The sequence below is a fragment of the Ambystoma mexicanum genome, chromosome 2p (assembly GCF_040938575.1).
Source record: "Ambystoma mexicanum isolate Mex_15411 chromosome 2p, UKY_AmexF1_1, whole genome shotgun sequence".
NCBI classification, from domain to species: domain Eukaryota; kingdom Metazoa; phylum Chordata; class Amphibia; order Caudata; family Ambystomatidae; genus Ambystoma; species Ambystoma mexicanum.
The window spans coordinates 1,076,685,873-1,076,706,205 of record NC_090923.1 but is presented as its reverse complement, the minus strand read 5'-3'; the positions used below and the strand labels follow the sequence as shown (position 1 = coordinate 1,076,706,205).

At 47.9% G+C, this 20,333-nt stretch overlaps 1 protein-coding gene across 4 annotated transcripts in view; it reads right to left on the bottom strand.

Annotated features, from left to right (window-relative positions):
* Positions 1-1,135: 1,135 nt before the first annotated feature.
* Positions 1,136-20,333, bottom strand: part of MEN1 (menin 1) — a 134,852-nt gene continuing 115,654 nt past the window's right edge. For 3 of the 4 annotated variants that reach the window (XM_069645024.1, XM_069645027.1, XM_069645025.1), the window contains exons 9-11: positions 14,433-14,556; positions 4,216-4,389; positions 1,136-4,026 (exon numbers count right to left, since the gene is read on the bottom strand). In XM_069645024.1, the coding sequence (XP_069501125.1) occupies positions 3,553-4,026; positions 4,216-4,389; positions 14,433-14,556 (772 nt within the window). In that variant the 3' untranslated portion in view covers positions 1,136-3,552. The remainder of the gene's footprint in view (positions 4,027-4,215; positions 4,390-14,432; positions 14,557-20,333) is intronic. The other variant, XM_069645026.1, reaches the window with a different exon arrangement.

Here is a 20,333-nt window from a genome sequence, read left to right as displayed (position 1 = left end):
TGCATGACATCACAGATATTTATAATAGAATTATTACAAATATCGGTCTATTCTAAATGAACAAATGGGAAGAAATCTGGACCATTTACAGATCTAGGCGTTATTTTAAAATTCTACATTACCTGTTTTTATTGGCTGCTGTTGATCAATAAAACTACTGCTAACCCAGCATTGCACATGATGTGGTTTCTACTGCCCTGAATTGTAATTAATCCACTATTGAGGATGTGTTGCCCATGTATCTAGCCTGGCATATTCAAGTCAATGCTCGGCTGTCCACACACCTCTAGAAAAAGAGAGCCATCAGCCGAATGGCGGGAGCACTTGCTGCTTCCCATTCAGGCTATCGTTATTGTTTGAAGAGGGGAATTTGACATGCTTCTTTTTCACAGTGTTTGATGCAAATGCTTTCACTAGTCAAGGGATCTGGAGATGGGCGAAAGACTTAGTCTGTGTCAGTGGAAGGGGGGTGGTGACAATTTTCAATGGTTGCACTGGGGTTCAGGCCACACGGGTTACGCTACTGGCTGCAGCCTGTTGAACACTAGAATCCCTTTAATGAAACAGTTGCTGTAGCAATACAACAGTTCTACAGTAGGACTATTTCTGTAAGCTGCCACCACAAGTAGCATACTGCCCCCACAGTAGAAAATGGCAACACCTTTTCCTCCCGCTGAAGTCCAACTGTTGCATTCTGAAACAAGCCTTTGCTAAAAAGCTGGGACAACGTATGGGTGGGTGTGTGAACGCTCCTTAGAGGTAGAAATATTGTATTTCCAGCAGCACCATCTACAAGAAGAGGCTGGCAGTGCAGGAGCTTTGAGCTACCATTAGCCCAATGCTACTACCCACAGCACCTTCTCGAGGAAGTAGGTGAGAACTCTCCCAGGGGACATGCCTGACCTCCCTCCCTCCAGCACCACTCACTACAGCTGCCAGAGTCTCCTCACCGGCATAAATGGTAACTCTCAGGGTGTCCACATTAGTCACAGAGATGTAGGGTGAAAGTGAACATTCTCAGGGTAACGCACATTGTCCTACCATAGAACACAGGACTATATTTTTAAGCTACATTTTTGTAGGCAGCTACATAAAACACAAATAAGTGACTCTTGATCAGCAAATGCACGCATGATTAAGATTTACATAAAAAAATTTATTTTGAATAAACATAAAAAGTACATGTATATTTTATAAAAAAATAGAATTATCATATGTATTGCTTTTTTTCTACCATTGGCCACATTCTTAACAGTTGAAAGTTCCATGTCTTGCTCATGTGGCGACTGTTTTCCCTCTATCAGCCAAGTGCGACTAACTGTGGTTATTCGTACATGTGCCATTGTGCAGCTCCTCACATTGCTGTACATTTTTTAAAAAAAACAGCCAACCAACACCATAAACTCTACATCAGGATAGACTTACAAGCGTCGCCATGTGCAGAGATAACAGCTGTTCAGTACATCTGCACAGCTTCCCATTGTTATAGCTACAATGCCACTTTATTCTCTCCCTCGGTCCATCCACCCCGATAATGCAAAATCTGTGCAAACCATCAGATGGCGGCAGTTTTTGATCCACAAGGAACCATCAGGCTCAATTGGAATGTATGCATTTTGGAGCAGATGGGTTGCAATGACGGGCACCTTTTGCAACAACGTCAGGGTCCTCAACAGATCTCGTCCATAAGCATATGCAGATGACAGAACTATCAACAAAATCATTACATACAGGTGGTTAAAAAACTTAAACAGGGTGTCCTTACACACAAGGGATGACTCGGGGATATTCATGCCTGGGACGAGCCAGACAGACCAGACATGGCATTTGACAGGCTACTCCTAGTCACAGCAGTAAATGCAGAATTAGTAGTCATGATCAGCCATTAGTTAGGTGACAGGGTTGGGGTTTAACAAGTCATATGTGCCTGTAAAGATGTACTGAGCTTGACCACCTAGTGTTACAGTTTGCCTCTTCCACAGATGGAACTGCTCAAGGTCATCACAGACTCTGCATCAATGTTCTCAAGATGAAAAACGAGTAACGAGGTAACAAATTCATGCTTCCCAGTTACAAAGTACTGGCTTGAATGAATCTTCCTTCAGTTGCATTAGAAGCGTTCTAACTTTACACCAACAAAAAGGGAGGAAACTCTCTGCCCGTGCACCCTATCGTATCTATGAAACAAGTCATCGCTTTCTCCAGAAAAACCGGTTGCCTTTAGGTACCATGAAACTGGTAGCGTTACCACGATTTCCTGCTTTTAGGTGAACATTGTACACGACTCATCCCAATATGGCAAAACCTAGCAATAAACGGGGAGGCAGTGACTGTGTGTAAACTCTATTGAAGAGAGTGAAAAATAAAACTGCGGTCAACAGGTTTTGCAGCTTGGCCGGTAAAAGGCATTAGTTAAAAAACTAGCTCCACTTCAAAGGATTGTAACAAACAGGTTTAGCACCCTAGGCTGATCATAAAGCTGCTGTATCTCAAGTGAATAATAGATGTAGCTAACAGGAATGGCCTCTTAACCAGCCAGAAGTTCTAGTGGTAACGCAGCTTCATCTCGAATGGGAGGCAAGAGTGGTTGCCTTGATGCTGGACCAGTGTGAAGGCTAGTAATGAATAAGCTCCAAGTAGGCCTTCATTTTCCAAATCACTGCCAAGTACGGCTCTTTCGCCCATTAACCGTTAGGTTCTATTTACTAGATTAATCGGGTATAGCGACATGCAAGAAAAAAAAGATCTGCACCTCCCGTTTCACTAGATTAGCAGAGGTGCTAACAGGAGGAAATCTCACTTGGGCAAGAACTGCATCTCCATCTCACAGTCATTTCTCAAATGATCCAAGCACCTCTAATCCAAGATAATACACGTGCCTCTGAAACACAGCCGTATACTAGGTATCCACAATAATGGTTATTCACTGCATCATTGATCTATTTAATTCTCTCGCTATATACATAATCCTTAATGTCCTGGCATGCCTACGACGATCAAACAGAACGGTGAACTATAGGAGCATCCTCATGACCAGACTGGACTACCCCACCTGGAGGGCAGGGTGCAGTTCATGAACATATTGAGACCACTGGTGATTTTTGTGTAATGCAAGTGCCTATACATTGAAGCTCTCGGGTTGTGGACCAAGTGAACTTCCATTGCATCATCCTGGAAGAGGTTGTCCAATCTATGAAAGTGAAGAGCATCTTGGAGGAAAGGTTTCAAGCTATTAGGGTACAACTGGGGCAGCCAATGCATGTGAAACAGTTAAAGGCCCCAGCCATGTACCCCCCTGAGGAAGCAGAGTGCACTGTTGCTTCAGCAAAGAAATGGTTTCTACCAAAATTGGAATGCCTGGGTAGTACTAGTGTTGACCATTAAGAGTACCACCAGAGGCTGCAAGCACCCCCTTCATCGAATCACTCAAGGCAGAGATAAGCCCTCCCTCCTGAAGGAAAGCCCAGCCCTTGTACATGGAAACACTCATGGGGAGAGGAATTAATTTACAAAGAATGAGATGTTCATGCCCACCAGCTCCCCCTCCAGAGGTCACATAAGTTTTCGCTGCCTCTTGATGAAAGAGAGGGCATAGTCTCTGGATGTAGACACTTTTTGTTTCTTCAGCTGCACCTGAGACTGGGCCGTCAGCTGCAATTTGATGGCACTCGAATTGACCTTAGCTGCCACCAGCAACTCCTTCATTCCCTTCATCTTTTCACTCTGGAAAATCACCACAGGGCCATCGGGCAAGACTGGCACTGCTGTCGCAGTTGGTGGACCCTCCTCCTTTTGCTGTAGTCCCTCATCGTCTTCCTCCGTTGGTCGCTCCACTACTGCCTTCTGGCTGGACCTCCGCCGGTCCACTGCCTTCTCGCTGGCTGCCTTCTTAGGCAGGGGTGGCTCCTCTTGCTTCGATTCACGACGAGGGCCACGGCGGCGGCCCTCCCGCAGGTCCTCACTGGACTGATCATCGTCTTCATTGGATTCGGGTTCCTTGCTCACTATCCTGACCTTTTGGCGCACCTGGAGGAGACAGGCGCACAATTATTGCCGGGGTAGGTCAGCAACAAGTTTCTTCAATTTTCTCTTTACAGATTATGTGAACCATGTGGAAAATCCACACAAGGGTTCAGATCTCTACAGGACACAAGCATTGCATCCAATGCTCCACTCAAACCACGCCATCCCTACCATGCTTGCATTGGGACTCACCTGTCCATCGAAACGACCCAGTGATTGCACGAGGAAGGTAGCCCATCCCACATGTAAGACTGGTGTTGGACTGCCCTCTTCCCACTTGCAGATGCCATCATAGAAGCGCAGAAGGTGAGCAAAACATTCCTCGTCCTGCAGGGCAGTGCTTGGTGTCTGTGCTGGGGAGCCCTGCTGGAGAAGAGAAACAGTAGACCATGTATATAAATATCATTGATATGTAAGCTTTTGCAAAACCAATATTCATCAGGCTTCTATTGTAAAATGTCAGTGTGGCATGACAGTTTATATGGTGCAGGAGAAACTGCATTGTCTTTCATTACTTTAAATTACAAGGATTATCACACAAAGGATACTTGTACTATCGAACTTGAAAATAATTGAAGGCTGTGTCCGCCCACTAAATAGTGTTTTTATTTTTAAATAGTCTTCACTACAGACAGCTAGCACACGTGATCTTTGTAGTTCACGTTTCCACATACTTTTTTGTCTGGTTCCGTGATAGTTCTATGTTGCTTCAAAGTACACAAAATGATGGAAAAGGCAATAAATTGATGTAACTACTAAGCTTTTTTTTTCCTTTTGTTGCTGCATTTCTAACACACTTCCAGCAGAATTAACTACATCCAAGCAAAGATGTTACTAAGTTCTCATCCACACCAGAATCACTGAAACTCAGCCAGAGGGAGAATGAAAAGGCAAAGCAACTAGGTAAACAAAGGAGTCTATATTAATGTCTTCCGGAAGAGAATAACTGCCATAATACTTCGAATACCCCAAAGGTCGTGAGTTCCATAGTGTGGGTCCATAGATCGAAAAACATCTGTCCCCCCCCCTGTACACTAATCTGGATGGCAGAATCACTAATAAATGCTTGTCAATGGGTCAGAAAAGGCACTTGGGCTTATAATAGGCGATCCTATGTGGTGGGTCGGAAGGAGTCGACTCCAAGGACTTTCTAATTAATTTTTATTATTCAAATTATAAAGAAAAAGGCCCATGTTGCCATATTTCTAAAGGAACTAAAACGGTGCTCGTCTGTCGTCAGGAAGTCCCAAAGAAAGAAAAGTCCAGAGCCCATAATTCCACCTGACCCTACCACTAAGATAATTAACTTAAACAAGTCCAGGGGATTGTCTTGATTCCCCGGGCATCCTGCTCACCACGCTATGGATGTGGTCTTGCCTCCACCTGACATAGGCTCCTATGTTGTTGGGTACGCCGGGTCTCTCACTCTGGCATTCTGCAGCTCTCAAAGTTGCAAGCTCTGTAGTTCCTCCGAGGTCTGCCTCTCCAAGGCGTGCTCACATCAGGGGGATTCCTCTGCGTAGGATACTCTGCATTTCCATGTTGATTTGCTCATCCCAGTTAAGTATGCGTCTCCTCTTAAAGAGACGAACAAGTTACTTACCAACTGTACGTTCTTTCGACTGGATGTTCCTCCCAAGTATTCCTCATCTTGTGATAATTCGTCGGCAGAGGGCGCTGTGCTCGAGGTCGTGGCGTCCAATGTCCCTCGATGGGCTCCGTACCATGTTGTTTTCATGTACAGAGTGAAGTACTGCTCTACAAAAGTCCCTCATTTGAGGATGAGGCATCTAAGCAGTAATGCTTGATGAAGGTATGCATTGATGCCCATGTTGCAGCTGAACAAATCTTTTGCAGGGTCTCGCCTCTTCAAAGCCGCAGAAGTAGCCATTCTTCTTGTGGAGTGAGCACATAACCCATCCGGCGGGTCTTTTCCTGCTAATCTGTAGCATTCCAATATAGCTAGAATAATCGAGGAGGGATATGGTTTGTTTTGTCACCACTAACCCCAATTTACGACCTGTGTATCCCACAAAACGTTGGTCGTCTTGACGTAATTTTGACATGCTTGCAATGTAAAAACTGAGAGCCCTCTTGGGGTCCAGCCTATTTAACTTCTCCTCTTCTTTTCCCAAATGAGGAGGATAGAATGTTGGTAAAACAATTTTCTGCGACAAATGGAAGTCGGAAACTACTTTCGGTAAGAAAGATGGTTTTACTTTTAGAATCACTTTGTCTTTATAAAAAGTGGTGTATGAAGGTTTACATGAGAGAGCCTGTAGTTCACTAACCCTGCGGGCTGATGTTAATGCCACAAGAAGGACAGTTTTTAGCGTTAAAAGCCTCAATGGACATGAGTGCAGAGGCTCAAATGGTATACATGTTAGGAATTTGAGAACTAAATTCAAATCCCAGGTTGGACCATGAAATGGTATTGGTGGATATACATTTGTAAGCCCTTTTAAGAACTGTATTATTAATGGTATTTTAAAGTAAGAAACCTCTTCCGAGGAGCGCTTAAAAATGGACAGCGCAGCAAGGTATCCTTTGATTGTTCCGATCTGGAGCCCCAGATTGGCTAGATGCAACAGGAAAGAAAGCACCATTGGTGTGCCACATTGAAAAGGGTCCACATCTCTATCCTTGCACCAGTTACTGAATTTATTCCAACGACACCGGTACAAAGATTTTGTTGCTGGCCTCCTGGCTGAAGTAAAATCTCCATTACGTAATCCAGAAAGTTCCAATCCCTGTATCTCAACCTCTCAGAAACCATGCATGAAGGTTGAGCGTGTTGACCTCTGGATGGAGAACCTGACCTTCCTCTTGCGAGAGAAGATCCTCTCTTTGTGGAAGACGTATTAGAGGGCCGATGGACATGTCCAGAAGGTCGGGGTATCACGTCCTCCTGGCCCAATCCGGGGCAATTAGGATCATGGTTTTCCTGAACTTTCTCAACCTCCTGATTACTTGAGGAATCGCGGGGACTGGAGGAAACACGTACAGCAAGGGAAAATCCCAATCCACTACGAACTTGTCTCCTAGAGCTCCTCTCTGAGAAAATTCCCTTGAGCAATACTGATCGCACTTTTGGTTTACCGAGGTTGCAAACAGATCCACTTGAGGGGTTCCCCAAAGGGCAAAGATCTCCAGAAGGACTTCCTGAGCTAACTCCCACTCATGGGAGACTGTGCTCTGCCTGCTCAGAGCGCCTGCCGCCGTGTTCTGCTCTCCGGCTAGGTGAACTGCTGATAGAGATTCCCTCTTGTACCGCCCAGAACCAGAGCTGCATCGCCTCTCTGCGCAGAGGTAGGGATCCTACGCCTCCCCTTTTGTTGAGGTAGTACATGGCCACTGTGTTGTCCATCATTATCGGGACATTCTTACTCTGTATGGAGGGCAGGAAGGCCTTCAGAGCTAGTCTGATTGCCCTCAGCTCCAAAAGGTTGATGTGTAGTCTGGATTCCGATGGAGACCAACGTCCGCTGATTGTCAGATCGTTGGTGTGTGCTCCCCACCCCGTGAGTGAGGCGTCCGTCACTAGCGTTATCTCCGACCATGGTTGCCAAAAAGATTCTCCCTTGAGGATGTTGTTGTTGCAAGCACACCATGATAGATCCTGAGCAACTGCGCTCGGGACTTGCAGAAGATCTGACATATTCCCCGAGTATTGGGACCACTGAGTTCTGAGGGCCCATTGGAGGGATCTCATTCTCAATCTGGCCTCTGGCAGCAGAAAAATGCAGGATGCCATGAGGCCGAGCAACCTCAGGAAATCGAAGGCTGGTAGATGCTGGGCTTTTTGGAATTTTGTTACCATCTGCTGGATGTGAAGAGCTCTCACCTCGGGCGGCGAGGATCCCCCAAGGAAGTGTCCAAGACTGCTCAGATAAATTGGAGTTGTTGGGATGGTATCATGTTGTGGGACTTCTTGAAATTGAGGTAGAAGCCCAGGTTGTGGAGGAAGTGGCAGGTGATAGACAGGTATTCCTGAGCTTGTTCTGGAGAATGTGCTCCGATTAGCCAGTCGTCCAGGTAGGGGTATACGTGAATCCCCCCTCTCCTGAGACTCGCTGCCACTGCTGCCATCAGTTTGGTGAAAACCCTCGGGGCGGAGGTCAGCCCGAATGGCAGAACTCGAAACCGATAGTGAGAACCACCAACTGCAAACCTCAGGTATTTTCTGTGCTTGGGATGGATTGGCACATGAAAATAAGCATTGTGAAGGTCCAATGATACCAACCACTCTTGGAGTTGGAGAGCCTGAAGGATCTGAGAAAGCGTTACCATCTTGAACTTGTCCTTCCTGAGGAATTTGTTTAATTTTCTCAAGTCCAAGATGGGTCTCAATCCTCCGTCCTTTTTGGGGATGAGAAAATAGGGGAAGTACCAGCCTTTGTTCCTCTCCGCTACAGGTACATGTTCTATTGCACCTTTCTCTAGCAGGGTTATCATTTCCTGCCAAAGTAGCGGATCTGGAATTTTGGTAGAGCTGGCTCCCGGTGGATGATCTTGAGGTCTTTTTATGAAGGGTAGGCAGTAACCTTGAGCTACTGTCTCCAGTGCCCATGCATCTGAAGTAATGCCTCGCCATTCTTCCAGATGGTGAGAAATTCTGCCTCCCACAGGTGTTTTGTATGATAAGACCTCAGAGATTTGGAGGCGGCTGTAGGAGTGGCTGAGGGCATAGATGCCGTTCTTGAAGATGGCTTTGTAGTCTTTGCTCGTTCACCACGAGTGACATTTCTTCTGCCCCTTTGAAAAGCCTGTCCTCTTCCTCTACCAACAGAGGAGTAGTATCGAAAAGGACGACCCCTCCAGGAAGATGAGCCTGAATAGGGTTTCTGAGGCTGTCGCATGGAGGCACTAAGGGACTTTGCTGCTGCTTTCGAGGTCTGTGGTTTTTCCAGACTCTCATCAGCCTTACTACCAAACAGCCTCGAGCCAACAAAGGGCATGTTGAGAAGCATAGTATGTACATCTGGTGCAAACCCAGACTTTCTCAACCACGCAAATCTGCGAAGCACTGTGCTTGATGCCATGGACCTGCTAATACTATCAGCAGTATACAGTCCAGACTGGAGGCGTTCCCCCATTGCCTCTTTACCGTCATTGACTATATTCAGGAAGCCTTCCCTTTCCTCGCCTTCCGGAATATGTTCAGCCGCTGCCGAAATGCAATCCCACAGGGTATTGTCTGAACCTGGCCAGGGTACAAGGTGACATTGGTAGATTTCAAGGCCATGCTACCCGATGTAAAAACTTTACGAGCCCAGGCATCAACCTTTTTATCCTCCCTGTCCGGAGGTATGGTTGGGTATGCTGCCTGCCTGGATGTAGTAGCTGCCCGAATAACCAAGCTTTCTGGAGTAGGGCGTCTACTCAGGTATTCTGGATCAGTTCTGTACTTTTTTGGGAGATGCTGGCTACTGCAGCAATGCGATCAGGTTTTTCCCAGTCTTTCTCAACTGTTCCTTGCAATGCCCTATGAAAGGGTAGAACTGGATCTTTCGGGGGTCCTCAGACGATAATATCCGTCATATCGTCTTGTTCAAGCGTAGGGGAGGCTCTTCCCCAACCCATATACTCAATCACCCTACTCATCAAATACCTATACCCTGAGCCTGCATGTTCTGCAGGATCAGTGTAGCAAACTCCAATTCGGGTGATGTGTCCACACCACTAGCAGAATGCAGAGTTTCAGATAGATCTCATTTTGTCTCAGGATTTATCAGTTCCTCTGGACCTTGTCTAGTCCCATATTTTACTCCAAGAGGAGTGACCTCCTCATCATCATCATCTGAACCAGATTCCTCAAAAATTGAAGACATGGACCTAAAGAAGTCCGATCTTGGCAAAAGGTGCAAAACTTTTCTTTTCTTCCTCATAATTTGTCGAAGGAATCAGTGTTTTCTTCGAGGAAGTCGAAGGAACCTCGACACACTTGACGAAGCCTTCGACAAAGGCGTCGAGGATAAAGTAGGCTTCGTTATCGGAGCAGTCGGCGTCGATAAAGTTGCACCCGACTTCGACAATTTTTGTTTCTTATGAGGAATCAGAGAGGCACTCGATCGTTGAGGATCTCTCGACGACTTGTCGACTCGAGATCTATGGGTACTACTAGGCTTAACCGTTGTAGTTCCCGACTTCCCTGCGTCGTCCAAAGGAGCGACCGGGGTGTGGCTTTTCTGAGGTTTCTTCGAGGGGGTCAAGGCCACGTTCTGAAAGACCTGCAACATTCTTTTTCTAAAGCTCTCCCACTTTGAAGGGGAATCCGATCTAGTCGGACATCATGATGACGGAGATCTATATCTCCTTTTGAACTTTTTAGAGGAAGACGAAGAAGATAGTCTCGACCTGCTATGAGATTGGGATCTCTTCGAGTGCTTTTTATGGTGTTCCGATTCCTTAGAGTTGGATGATTTTTTATGTTTTTTAGATAAGGCTTTGGAAGAGCCCTTCGACGCCGCCCGCCCCACCGCTAACTTACTTTTCCTCTCACAGAGGGCCTTCTCCGTCATAGACTGACAGGAGCCACAGTCGCCGGTTCGATGGTCTGAGCTCAGACACCACAAACAGATATGGTGAGGATCGGTGATGGACATCTTCAATCCACAGTCATTACACTTCTTAAACCCAGTCTTGGGAGTCGAAGCGGTCAATGAAGAAGGCATTTTCTCGACAGAAAATCTCGAAGCGCGCGGTTCACGAGAGCGAAGCAATTGGAAAAACGGAACTGAAGCCAATAGGCGCAGCTCGAGCCATTTATACCATTGGTGACGTTGACACGGTACGGAGCCCGTCGAGGGACATTCGACGCCACGACCTCGAGCACAGCGCCCTCTGCCGAATTTTTTTTTTCCCAATGCAGCGAAGCTGGTGAAACGAATTATCACAAGATGAGGAATATGTGGGAGGACACAATCCATTCGAAAGTCTCCTTTTCTTCTCAGTGCTACTATAACATGTGGCGTAGGGGGTTCCTCACAGGAATGGGAGTCCTTGTCCCTTAAGGGGGGGGGGGGGAAGCGGGCGCAGTCTCCCTCAGTGAGGTACCACTTGTCCATACCCCTAGGGAGGGTCTTGCAGAGCGGGCTCACCTGCCTAGCCTCAAAAGGGAGGCTCCCCCCCTTGGGGAGAAGGACGAATACTTTAGATTTGTCACACCTGATAGGCAAATAGCTTGGAGCTAGATTATTTAGGCCTTTAAACTCGATCCTCTGCTTGACTTGAAGCCAATGGAGTGACCTGCAAATGGTGGAGATGGATACAGTTTTGGGTGCTTTAATAAATTGAACTGCTGCATTCTGCCCCCTCTGAAGGTGAATAATTTGTCAGGTTAACCAGTAAGGGTGTGTGGAGGGTCAGAAGGACTCCGCCTCCGATAAGACATTTCACCATCTTCTTCCTTAACCAAGGAAGGGGAAAAAAGGCCACTCTCTCCCCTATACTAGAAGGTGTCACCATCTAACAAAACTAAGGTGCTAGTCAGTCGTCAGTGAATGTCTTAACTGAATCTGTTCACCATCCAAACTACCGTCAACTGGCCCTCCCACTAAGAAAATTAACTAAAGACAGGAGAATGACTCCCTTCTCCTGGGGTGTTTGCTTTCCACAAACCTTATTGATTTTCAGATAGACTCTGGTGACTTTTGATCAGCTTATGCAACTCGTTCAATACTTTAACTTGGGTTTGCTTCTTCTTTTTCATAAATGTTTATTTGATTCCCTTCCTCTTCGTTCTCTCTACTGAGAAAGGTTCTTTTTTGACTAATAAGAGAGTATTCCAATGATGGTTCTCTTTTACTTCTCTAGGTATCAGTATTCTGAGCTCCTTATTTCTACTGGGACGAGTATGATCAGTCCCAACAGACTCTTGTGCTTCACTGGGACGAATACGATTGGTCTCACAATGATTCTCGTTCAGTCCTCTAGGCATTACTGTTACAGGCTCTTGGACCTCACTGAGACGAGTATGATTGACTCCACAATGATTCTCATTCACTCCTCAGGTCTTTAATATTACAGAATTTTGAATTTCCCCAGGACGAGCAGGATTGGTCCCATAGCGATTTTCTGTCTCACTCGCGGGTCTCCCATTTCCACTGCTGTTTGCAGAGAGAACGTCACTGGGGATTTAATTTGCTCAGGGTTGGCTCCCTCATTGTTTTCCAAGATGGTCGTGCGGTAGCTTCAATACTGTTAGGTTCTGTGGCCTCCGTTGTGGAGTGGTGTCGGCATTGTTTAGCGAACCGCCCCGGTCCATTACAAGCTCATTGCCGTCAGGCCACCACCTGCCTTCTCTCTCTCAATGCTTCAGGACGCTGTGTGTCTGGCTTGCTTTCTTTCGTTCTCCCGATGTCGCGATGCAATGCGTCCAACTAGGTTCCTTGTTCCTCTCTCGTTTCAGGACGCTGTGCATCCAGTTTCCCTTCTGCATTGGCTTCCCAACCCGTTTGTAATACACAGGTTTTCTCTCTTCCAATCTCCACCCCGCTCACGTGTGACGTAGCTGTGGGACTTCCCCAGCGCAAGTCTGTCTCTGTGTCACTCGGCTTCTCTCCTTCCCTCCATATCCTCTTCTTCATCCCAGTTAAATGCGCTTTTTCATTTAAAGAAATATTTACAGTTTCCAGCTAGATTACAGTAACACATGCTGGTCTTTTCTTCATACCAATCTTCATAAGGTATATTCAAAAAAGGTGTTTGTGGGATGTATTTTAGGGAGTTTTTCATAGGATTCCTTGTCCCCAAAGGTGTGGTCCCACTTGCCTCGACCCCTAGGGAGGATGTTGTGGAGCGGGCTCACCTTACTTGCCTCACAGGTGCTAGTCCCATAGTCCAGCCTGGAACTGACCAGCACTCCTACCTCTACCGCATGGTTTTTCTGTGTGATAAATGGGAGGGCGTGTCATACCCAGCGTAGAGAGCAGACAGATGTACATTGGCTCCTACTTGCTGCTCACAACCTAGATTGGACTGTCATAGGCACCTCACATTTATGACATTGGGTACAAAGGTCATTGTATACCAAAGATGCATGGTGCAGACAGGCAACAAGAGTGATCCGCCAGCAGGTGTTTAGGCTTCAAACAAATCAGCTATTTGGGTTAAGTTGGAGCCTGTTAGTGGTCATTACCAGTCCACAACCTAAATGGATTGTGCCACATTATGCAGGGACTCTGCCGTTTTACTCTCAAATAAATCTTGGGGAAATCATCTGCATAGGAATGTTATCCCACATAAAATGTTATGAAAATGGCCATTACTGGCAGTATATGCATGTTAAACGGTAGTGGCGACAGCGAGGCGCCCTGTGGGGCTCGGCATTACACTTGATTGCACCCGATAGGTAACCTTCTATTTTAGCAAACTGATAACGATTAGACAAATGACCTAAACCAGTTATTACACCTGGTCTGAGACTCCGGCCACCTTGAGCAGTCTAGACTATAATATATTAGGGTCCACTGTGTCAAATGAATCACCTTCATCAGCAACTGGCACCAAAGCAGTCTCAGTCCCATGGCAGAAATCCTGATTGAAAAATGTTTAACAGCGACAACTTATCGTTGTCTTCCTTATGTTGTAAGGGGACTATTTTCTCTAGGATAATGGCTGGCCATGGAAGGCCTGCCACCAGACAATAGTTCTGGAAATCCGTAGCATCCAGAGACGGCTTTTTCAGCAGACCAAGCCTTGATTTAAGGAAAGATTAACACAAGTACTAATGGTCTGGGCCCAGGACGTGGCATGTGCTTGTGCCACACATGCCTGAAGGACATAAAATGTGTCAGAAAGTTTCCAATGTTCAGCAATGTGATATGATCAGGGGTGATTGGACTAACAAATTACATCCGGCCGTGGGGTTGAATCGTGCAGTTTGGTCTGGACAGAGGCTTGGTCAATGTTATACTGAATAGTTTTCATTTCGTTCACAAGAATGTATTAAATGCATTAGCATTTTCCATTGAGGGTATTAAGCTAGAAGAAATGCTTGTGGGGTGTAAACATTTAGAAATTGTGTAAAAAGGCTCTCTGGGTTTATTCAGTGAAGTTGAGATTGACGTATTGCCAATAAGGTTTGTGAGAAGGCCTTTTTGCAACAGACGTTTGCAAACAGAACGAACACTCCAAATGTAAGATTTACGTTATCATCAAAACAATTCTGAGATTGAACTTGATCACAGGTGATCAGTGATCTAGATCTCCATACTAATCTTATTAAGAATATGTACAAACTTAGTTGTATTACCTCCCTCCGCTGCCCAACACGATTGATTGCACAGGGCTCACAAGAAATCGCTGAACGTATGAGCTCTATTAGACTCAATTTTTCCAACTCAATCTAAAAGCAATGGTCAACAGAAGATGCAGCAAAATATTTTCCTATTGCAAAATTGTCTCACCCCTTTTTTGTCACTGTCAGACTCCATTTGGCCAGCAATTTCTTTAAGAAGGTTTGGGATCATCTCATTGGCAATGTCAAAGAACTCCTTGTAGATCTCCTCATCCTCCTTGCAATAGTTATAGCTGTAAGGACAAGAAGATCAGAGAATTGGTTGAGTACAAATAGCGACAAAACAACCCCCAGGAGAAACGGAAAAGGGCAGCAGGGGTGGTTTGCAGGAGTAGATACAAGTGTGAAAGAGAGACAGTTAGTACAATAAGAATCCAAATTCAAGGAATGAAGGAGATTATCGCTCACTGGGACAAAGTGGTGGGGGGAAAAGGAGGAACCAGTAAATATGAATCTAAAATCAAGTGGCAGGAAAGAAAGAGGAAGACAGGTGTTAAGCAACAATGGATGCAGTAACCCTGTGGGAGTCTACACTAGCCTTGTCCTCTTGGTATTGGTAACCCACCTCTTGGTATAGGTCTGCACTACACAAGTTGGTAGAGTGACTGAGCAGCCAGCCTTATCTCAAGAGGGGTAAATGTGAGCTGTAGCGCTGTTGCAATGCAATGCAATCCACAAATACAAGCATACAAACAACACTTACTCAAGGTTTTCTAGCAAAATAATGATTTATTTAACGGTCCATTTTAAATAATCCTTCTCTAAAAAGGGCAATATGCAACAATAAAAATACACTTCATAACACTTCCTCAGATTTAAGTTAAGCAAGTAGATACTTTTTACTTTTTGGATGCTTCACACACTTCCTACACCCCGAGGTGACTTCAATTACTAGGACAATGTTAGCATTGATATATAACTTTTAGTACTTCATGCAATTCTGAGGTTGTGGAAAAGGAAAAGGTTAGGGAAGGAAAAAGGTTAACAGGTTCTCAGAGCATGTGAATACTTCTCTCCCAATGAAGTCTAGATTAGCTCTTTCCCAGCAATACAAGTTAAACTTATGCATCACCTATGAGGGACAGTTCGAATGAAAGTCAATGGGTCAGAAGAGTCTGCGGGAGCCATGACAGCCAAAGTCCATTTGAACAATGACTATGGAGCTGAGGCACTTCTTTAGATAGCACAAAAGTCTTGCACAATGTATATAGAGAGATGGTAAAGAAAGAATCACTTTTGGTCACAAGCTGGGAGGCTTGTGAAAGGCAGAGCCGATATCAACTCTGCAAGAAATGGCTACGGCAAGCCTCCAGTGAGAATAAGCAAGCTACAGACAACAAGAGGTAAATCCCCCATTAGTCAGCACTGTACCTTAGGTTTGAAGAAGAGGGTCCAGCTGGCCTCTGTTCTGGTTGCAGTCCTGCAGATCCTGGGCCTCAGTTGTGGGGACAAGAGGGAAGATGTCGGAGGACTCCTGCACTGCAGTTCCAAGGTTGGCGGCAGCTACGGGCTCTTTCCAATTCAGCAGCACTTCGCAGTTTCAGCTACCGGTAACTAGCACCACATCGGATCTTGGACACTGGATGGGCTTTCCTTGCTTCTGGAGTTCAGCACTCTGGTGAGGTGACTCAGGTTTGGGTCGTCCTGCTTTGGGAGGGTCCTCTGGATCTTCCTGGAGCTCAGGTCCGGCTTAAAGACGATGCACTCGATTCTGGGTTTCCTGACCCCTGGCACTCGGTTCCAGCAGCAGCAAAGATGTACAGCCAGCAGGAAAAGGTCTTTCAGCAAAGTTAGTCTTGGGGTCGGTTGGTCCCACCAACCTAAGGGAAGAATTCGTCCGTTCCGGGCTTCTCTAGTCGATTTCGAAATTGGCGCTTAAGCAGGGCTTCACCTGGCAGCTCAACGGTCCAGGAAGGTGCAGTTTTCTTCGTCGGATGTTTCGTCAAGTGGTCGACTGCCTTCTGTCCAAGAAACCGCGCTTTTTATGCAAGTTTCTCCCATTCATGCACAGCCTAGCTGTCACTCACACATCAGGGTGGCTGTCCTACAAGGACAGCCAGACAGCCAGCCAGCCAGCACTTTGTGCATTCAGGTAACCAAGGAGACTGAGGACAGGGAGTTTCGAGCACCTCCCTCACATCCTGTCCTGCCAGATACACTGGACCCGGAGGCAGGTTTCAGCACTGAAGCCCGCCAAAGGCAAAACGAACAAAAGGGTTAAACGTGGTTTGGCACGCAAAGTAAAAAAGGAACAAGTTACTTACCTGTAACTGTTGTTCTCCAGCATGGGTCTGGCATGGATTCACATGCTCATTAATATTCCCCGTCAGGCTGGGACTCCTCGGTAAAGAAAAAATCTGTTTCAGTTTAGTTTCTTTCTCCTAACAACCAATCACTCGTCTCTGGGTCATACTGCCCCCAGCCAATGACTGCCCTCTACCTAAGCCCCTCCTCTGGCAGCCATCTTCAGATTTGTTAGCACGTAAAGTGGCAGTAGGACCAAGAGAAGAGCCGCAGAGGGGTCGGCGGGAGGGTTCGCATGGGAATCCATGCCAGACCCATGCTGGAGAACAACAGTTACAGATAAGTAACTTGTTCCTTCTCCAGCATGGGTTCTGGCATGGATTCACATGCTCACGAATACAAGAATACATAGCAGTACACACACGCACAACCACAGGAGGTGGCAAGACTCAACAATAAGCAACTCTTACCTCTTCACCAGGCTCACCTTCAAGCGAACAGGTTGCGCAGCACTGCTTGGCTGACTCCTCCCTGGAATCCCGGTCGAGGCAGTAGAATCTCGTGAAGGTGTGCATCGACCTCCATGTAGCAGCCCTGCAGATGTCCAGCAGGGGCACACCAGACAGGAACGCTGTAGTTGCAGTGATCGCTCTGGTGCAATGGGCTCTCGGACTGCCAGGCAACGGTCGGTTTGCCAACCAGTGATAATGGGTGATGCAGCCAGAGAGCCACCTGGAAATGGAAGCCTTGGAGAGGGCCTTCCGTTGGCTCACAGGGCCAAAGTTCACAAACAGCTGTGATGTCTTCCGAAAACTCTTTTGTGCGGTCCACATAGAACTTCATCGCTCTAGCCACATCCAGCAAGTGCAAAGTCTTCTCAGCCGGCGACGAAGGCGACGGGAAGAAAACAGGTAACACCATGGGCTCGTTGAGATGGAAGTCCGACGGCACCTTAGGCATGAAGGAGGGGTGCGTCCGCAGCACGACCATCGATTTGTGGGAAGTGAAGTACGGAGGTTTACAGGAGAGGGCCTGGTTCTCTCCCACCCGTCGTGCAGAGGTGATAGCCACAAGAAACGCTGTCTTCCAGAAACGCTGTCTTCCACGATAAGAACTTCAGCGGTGCTGAATGCATAGGCTCGAATAGAAGACCCATGAGCCTAGTCAGCACCAGAATGAGCTCCCACGCCGGGGCTGGAGCCTTCACCGGCGGGAACGTACAGAAAAGTCCTTTTATGAACTCCTTGACCATGCAGTGCAACCATAACGACGACCGTCCTAGAGTCCTGGTGTAGCGGGAGATAGCCACCTGATGAACCTTGATTGAGGCGTGAGCCAATCCTGCCTAGGCCAGCAACAGCAAGTACGCCAGCACCTGTGGAGCCGTAATCCGCAGAGGGTCCAGTTGTGCACGGCACCAGACTGTGATCCTCTTCCATTTATGCTCGTAGCATTTCAGCATAGATGACGCCCTGGCCTTAGCGAGCACTTCCTTAACAGTCCTCTGGGATATTGTATCCTCCAAACTCTAACGCTGCAGGAGCCAGAACTGCAAGTTCAGAGCCCCTGGGTCGTGGTGCAGAATTGCACCCCCTTCTCTGGCGAGAAGACCTGCGTCCGCCGGAAGCTTGACTGGAGGGGACGTTGACATGTCCAGAAGGGCCGGGTACCATATCTGCCTCGGCCACGCTGGTGCAATGAGGATCATCCTGCACCGGGACCGCCTGAGTTGACTGATGAGTCGCAGAATCAACGGCAATGGTGGGAACGCATAGAGGAACAGGCCGTCCCAGGGGAGGGAGCATGCATCCCCCATGCTTCCTGACTGGGGAAACCTGCTGGCGAACCTCCGACACTTGGTGTTCGTGGCCGTCGCAAATAGGTTGATCTGGGGAGTGCCCCATCTTCGAAACAGTAGGTCCACCTGATCCTGCCGAAGCTCACACTTGTGGCCGGAGTGCAGCTCCCTGCTGAGTGAGTCGACGACAGTGTTCTTCACTCCTGCCAGATGAAAGGGTACCAGGAACATCCTCTGGGCGACAGCCCAGTGCCATAGATTCTGTGCTTCCTTAGAGAGGGCCGGGGATCTGGTGCCCCCCTGCTTCCGGATGTAGAACATTGTGGTGGTGTTGTCGGTGAAGACCGCACCACCTTGCCCTTGAGAGACAGAAGGAATTATTTGAGGGCCCAAAACACTGGCCGGAGCTCGAGGACGTTGATATGCAACCACTTCTCCTCCGGTAGCCAAAGGCCTCTTGCGTGGAGATTTCCGGTGTGCGCGCCCCATCCCTCCAGCGCGGCGTCCGTTGTCACCATCTCCTGATGTGCTGGGGTCTGGAAGTCGTGCCCGCCGCTAGAAGCGCACGGATGCCCCACCACCGAATCGCTCAACGAAATGTCTCGTTGAGTGCGATCTCGTCCTCAAAGCTTACCGCTACTTGGATCCAACGGGCATCGAGGAACTGTTGCAGCGGCCGCATCCACAGCCGAACAAGGTAGATGCATAACATGCCGAGCAGGGACTTGATGGACCTCACCCTGGCAATTTCCATGGTCAACAGCCGTTGTACCTTGCCCAGGATGGCCTTTATCCTGTCCTCCGACGGCAAAGCCATGCGTGACACCGTGTTGGGCCTGGACCCCAGAAACCAAGCGTCCTGCGATGGCACCAAGCAAGACTTTGCATAGTTCATAGAGAACCCCAGTTCTGCGAGCAGGCGGACGGTCCTCCCTGTGTGCTCGACGGTGAGTTCCCTTGACTTCGCTCGGATGAGCCAATCATCCAGGTAGGGGTAGACGTGGACCCCCTGCAGGCGCAACCATGCCGCCACCGGCGCCAGGCACTTAGCCAAGACCCTTGGCGCTGACTTCAAACCGAAGGGAAGGGCCTTGAATTGATAGAGCTGCCCCAGGACCACTAAGCGTAGAAACTTTTGATGTCCCTTGTAGATGGAGATGTGAAAAGAAGCATCCTCCAGGTCCAGCGACGTCAGGAAATCCCCTTCCTCTAGTTGTCTCAGCACGTACTGAAGGGTGATCATCCGAAACTTCTGGGACTTGATGTATTTGTTGAGGCGGCGGAGATCCAGGATGGGCCGCCAACCGCCGGTCTTCTTCCTGATGAGGAAGTACCGCAAGTACACTCCAGAACCCCAGAGCCTCGTCTGGACGAGTTCTATCGTGCCCTTTTTCAGCATCACTCGTATCTCTAAAAGCAGTTGTAGAATGTGGTTTTCTTGACTGGCTACTGCTGGAACGCAGGGGCACTTCCGTTGGAATTCCAGAGTGCATCAGTGGGCCAGGGCGTCCAGCACCAAACGGTCAGTGGAGATGGACTTCCACACGCCGACGAAGTTCGCCAGTCGGCCTCCAACTGGGGAGCTTGCGTGGGGGCCGACGTCACGGCCGGTGCAGTCCTGCTTCGTCGTGGACGTCCCACCTTGGGGGTATTGGCAACGACGACATCGATTTCCTCCGGCTTTGCTGCGGCCCCTGTAGGCTTCCTGGGCTGAGGAACGGGGTGGTTGACGGTACAAAGTGAAGTTGCCACCGAATCCTTTGGAGGCACCATGGGACTTGCCTCCGGAGGCCCGAAAGGAGGGCCGTCGCTGTTGTAGTGTGCCCAAGGCACGAGCCGTCTCAGTATCTGCCTTGATGGCTTGCAGAGATTCGTCCACCGTCTTGCCGAACAAGTTGTCCCCGTCGAAGGGCATGTCCAATACCCTTGTCTGGACGTCCTGACTGAAATTGGTGGCCTTCAGCCAAC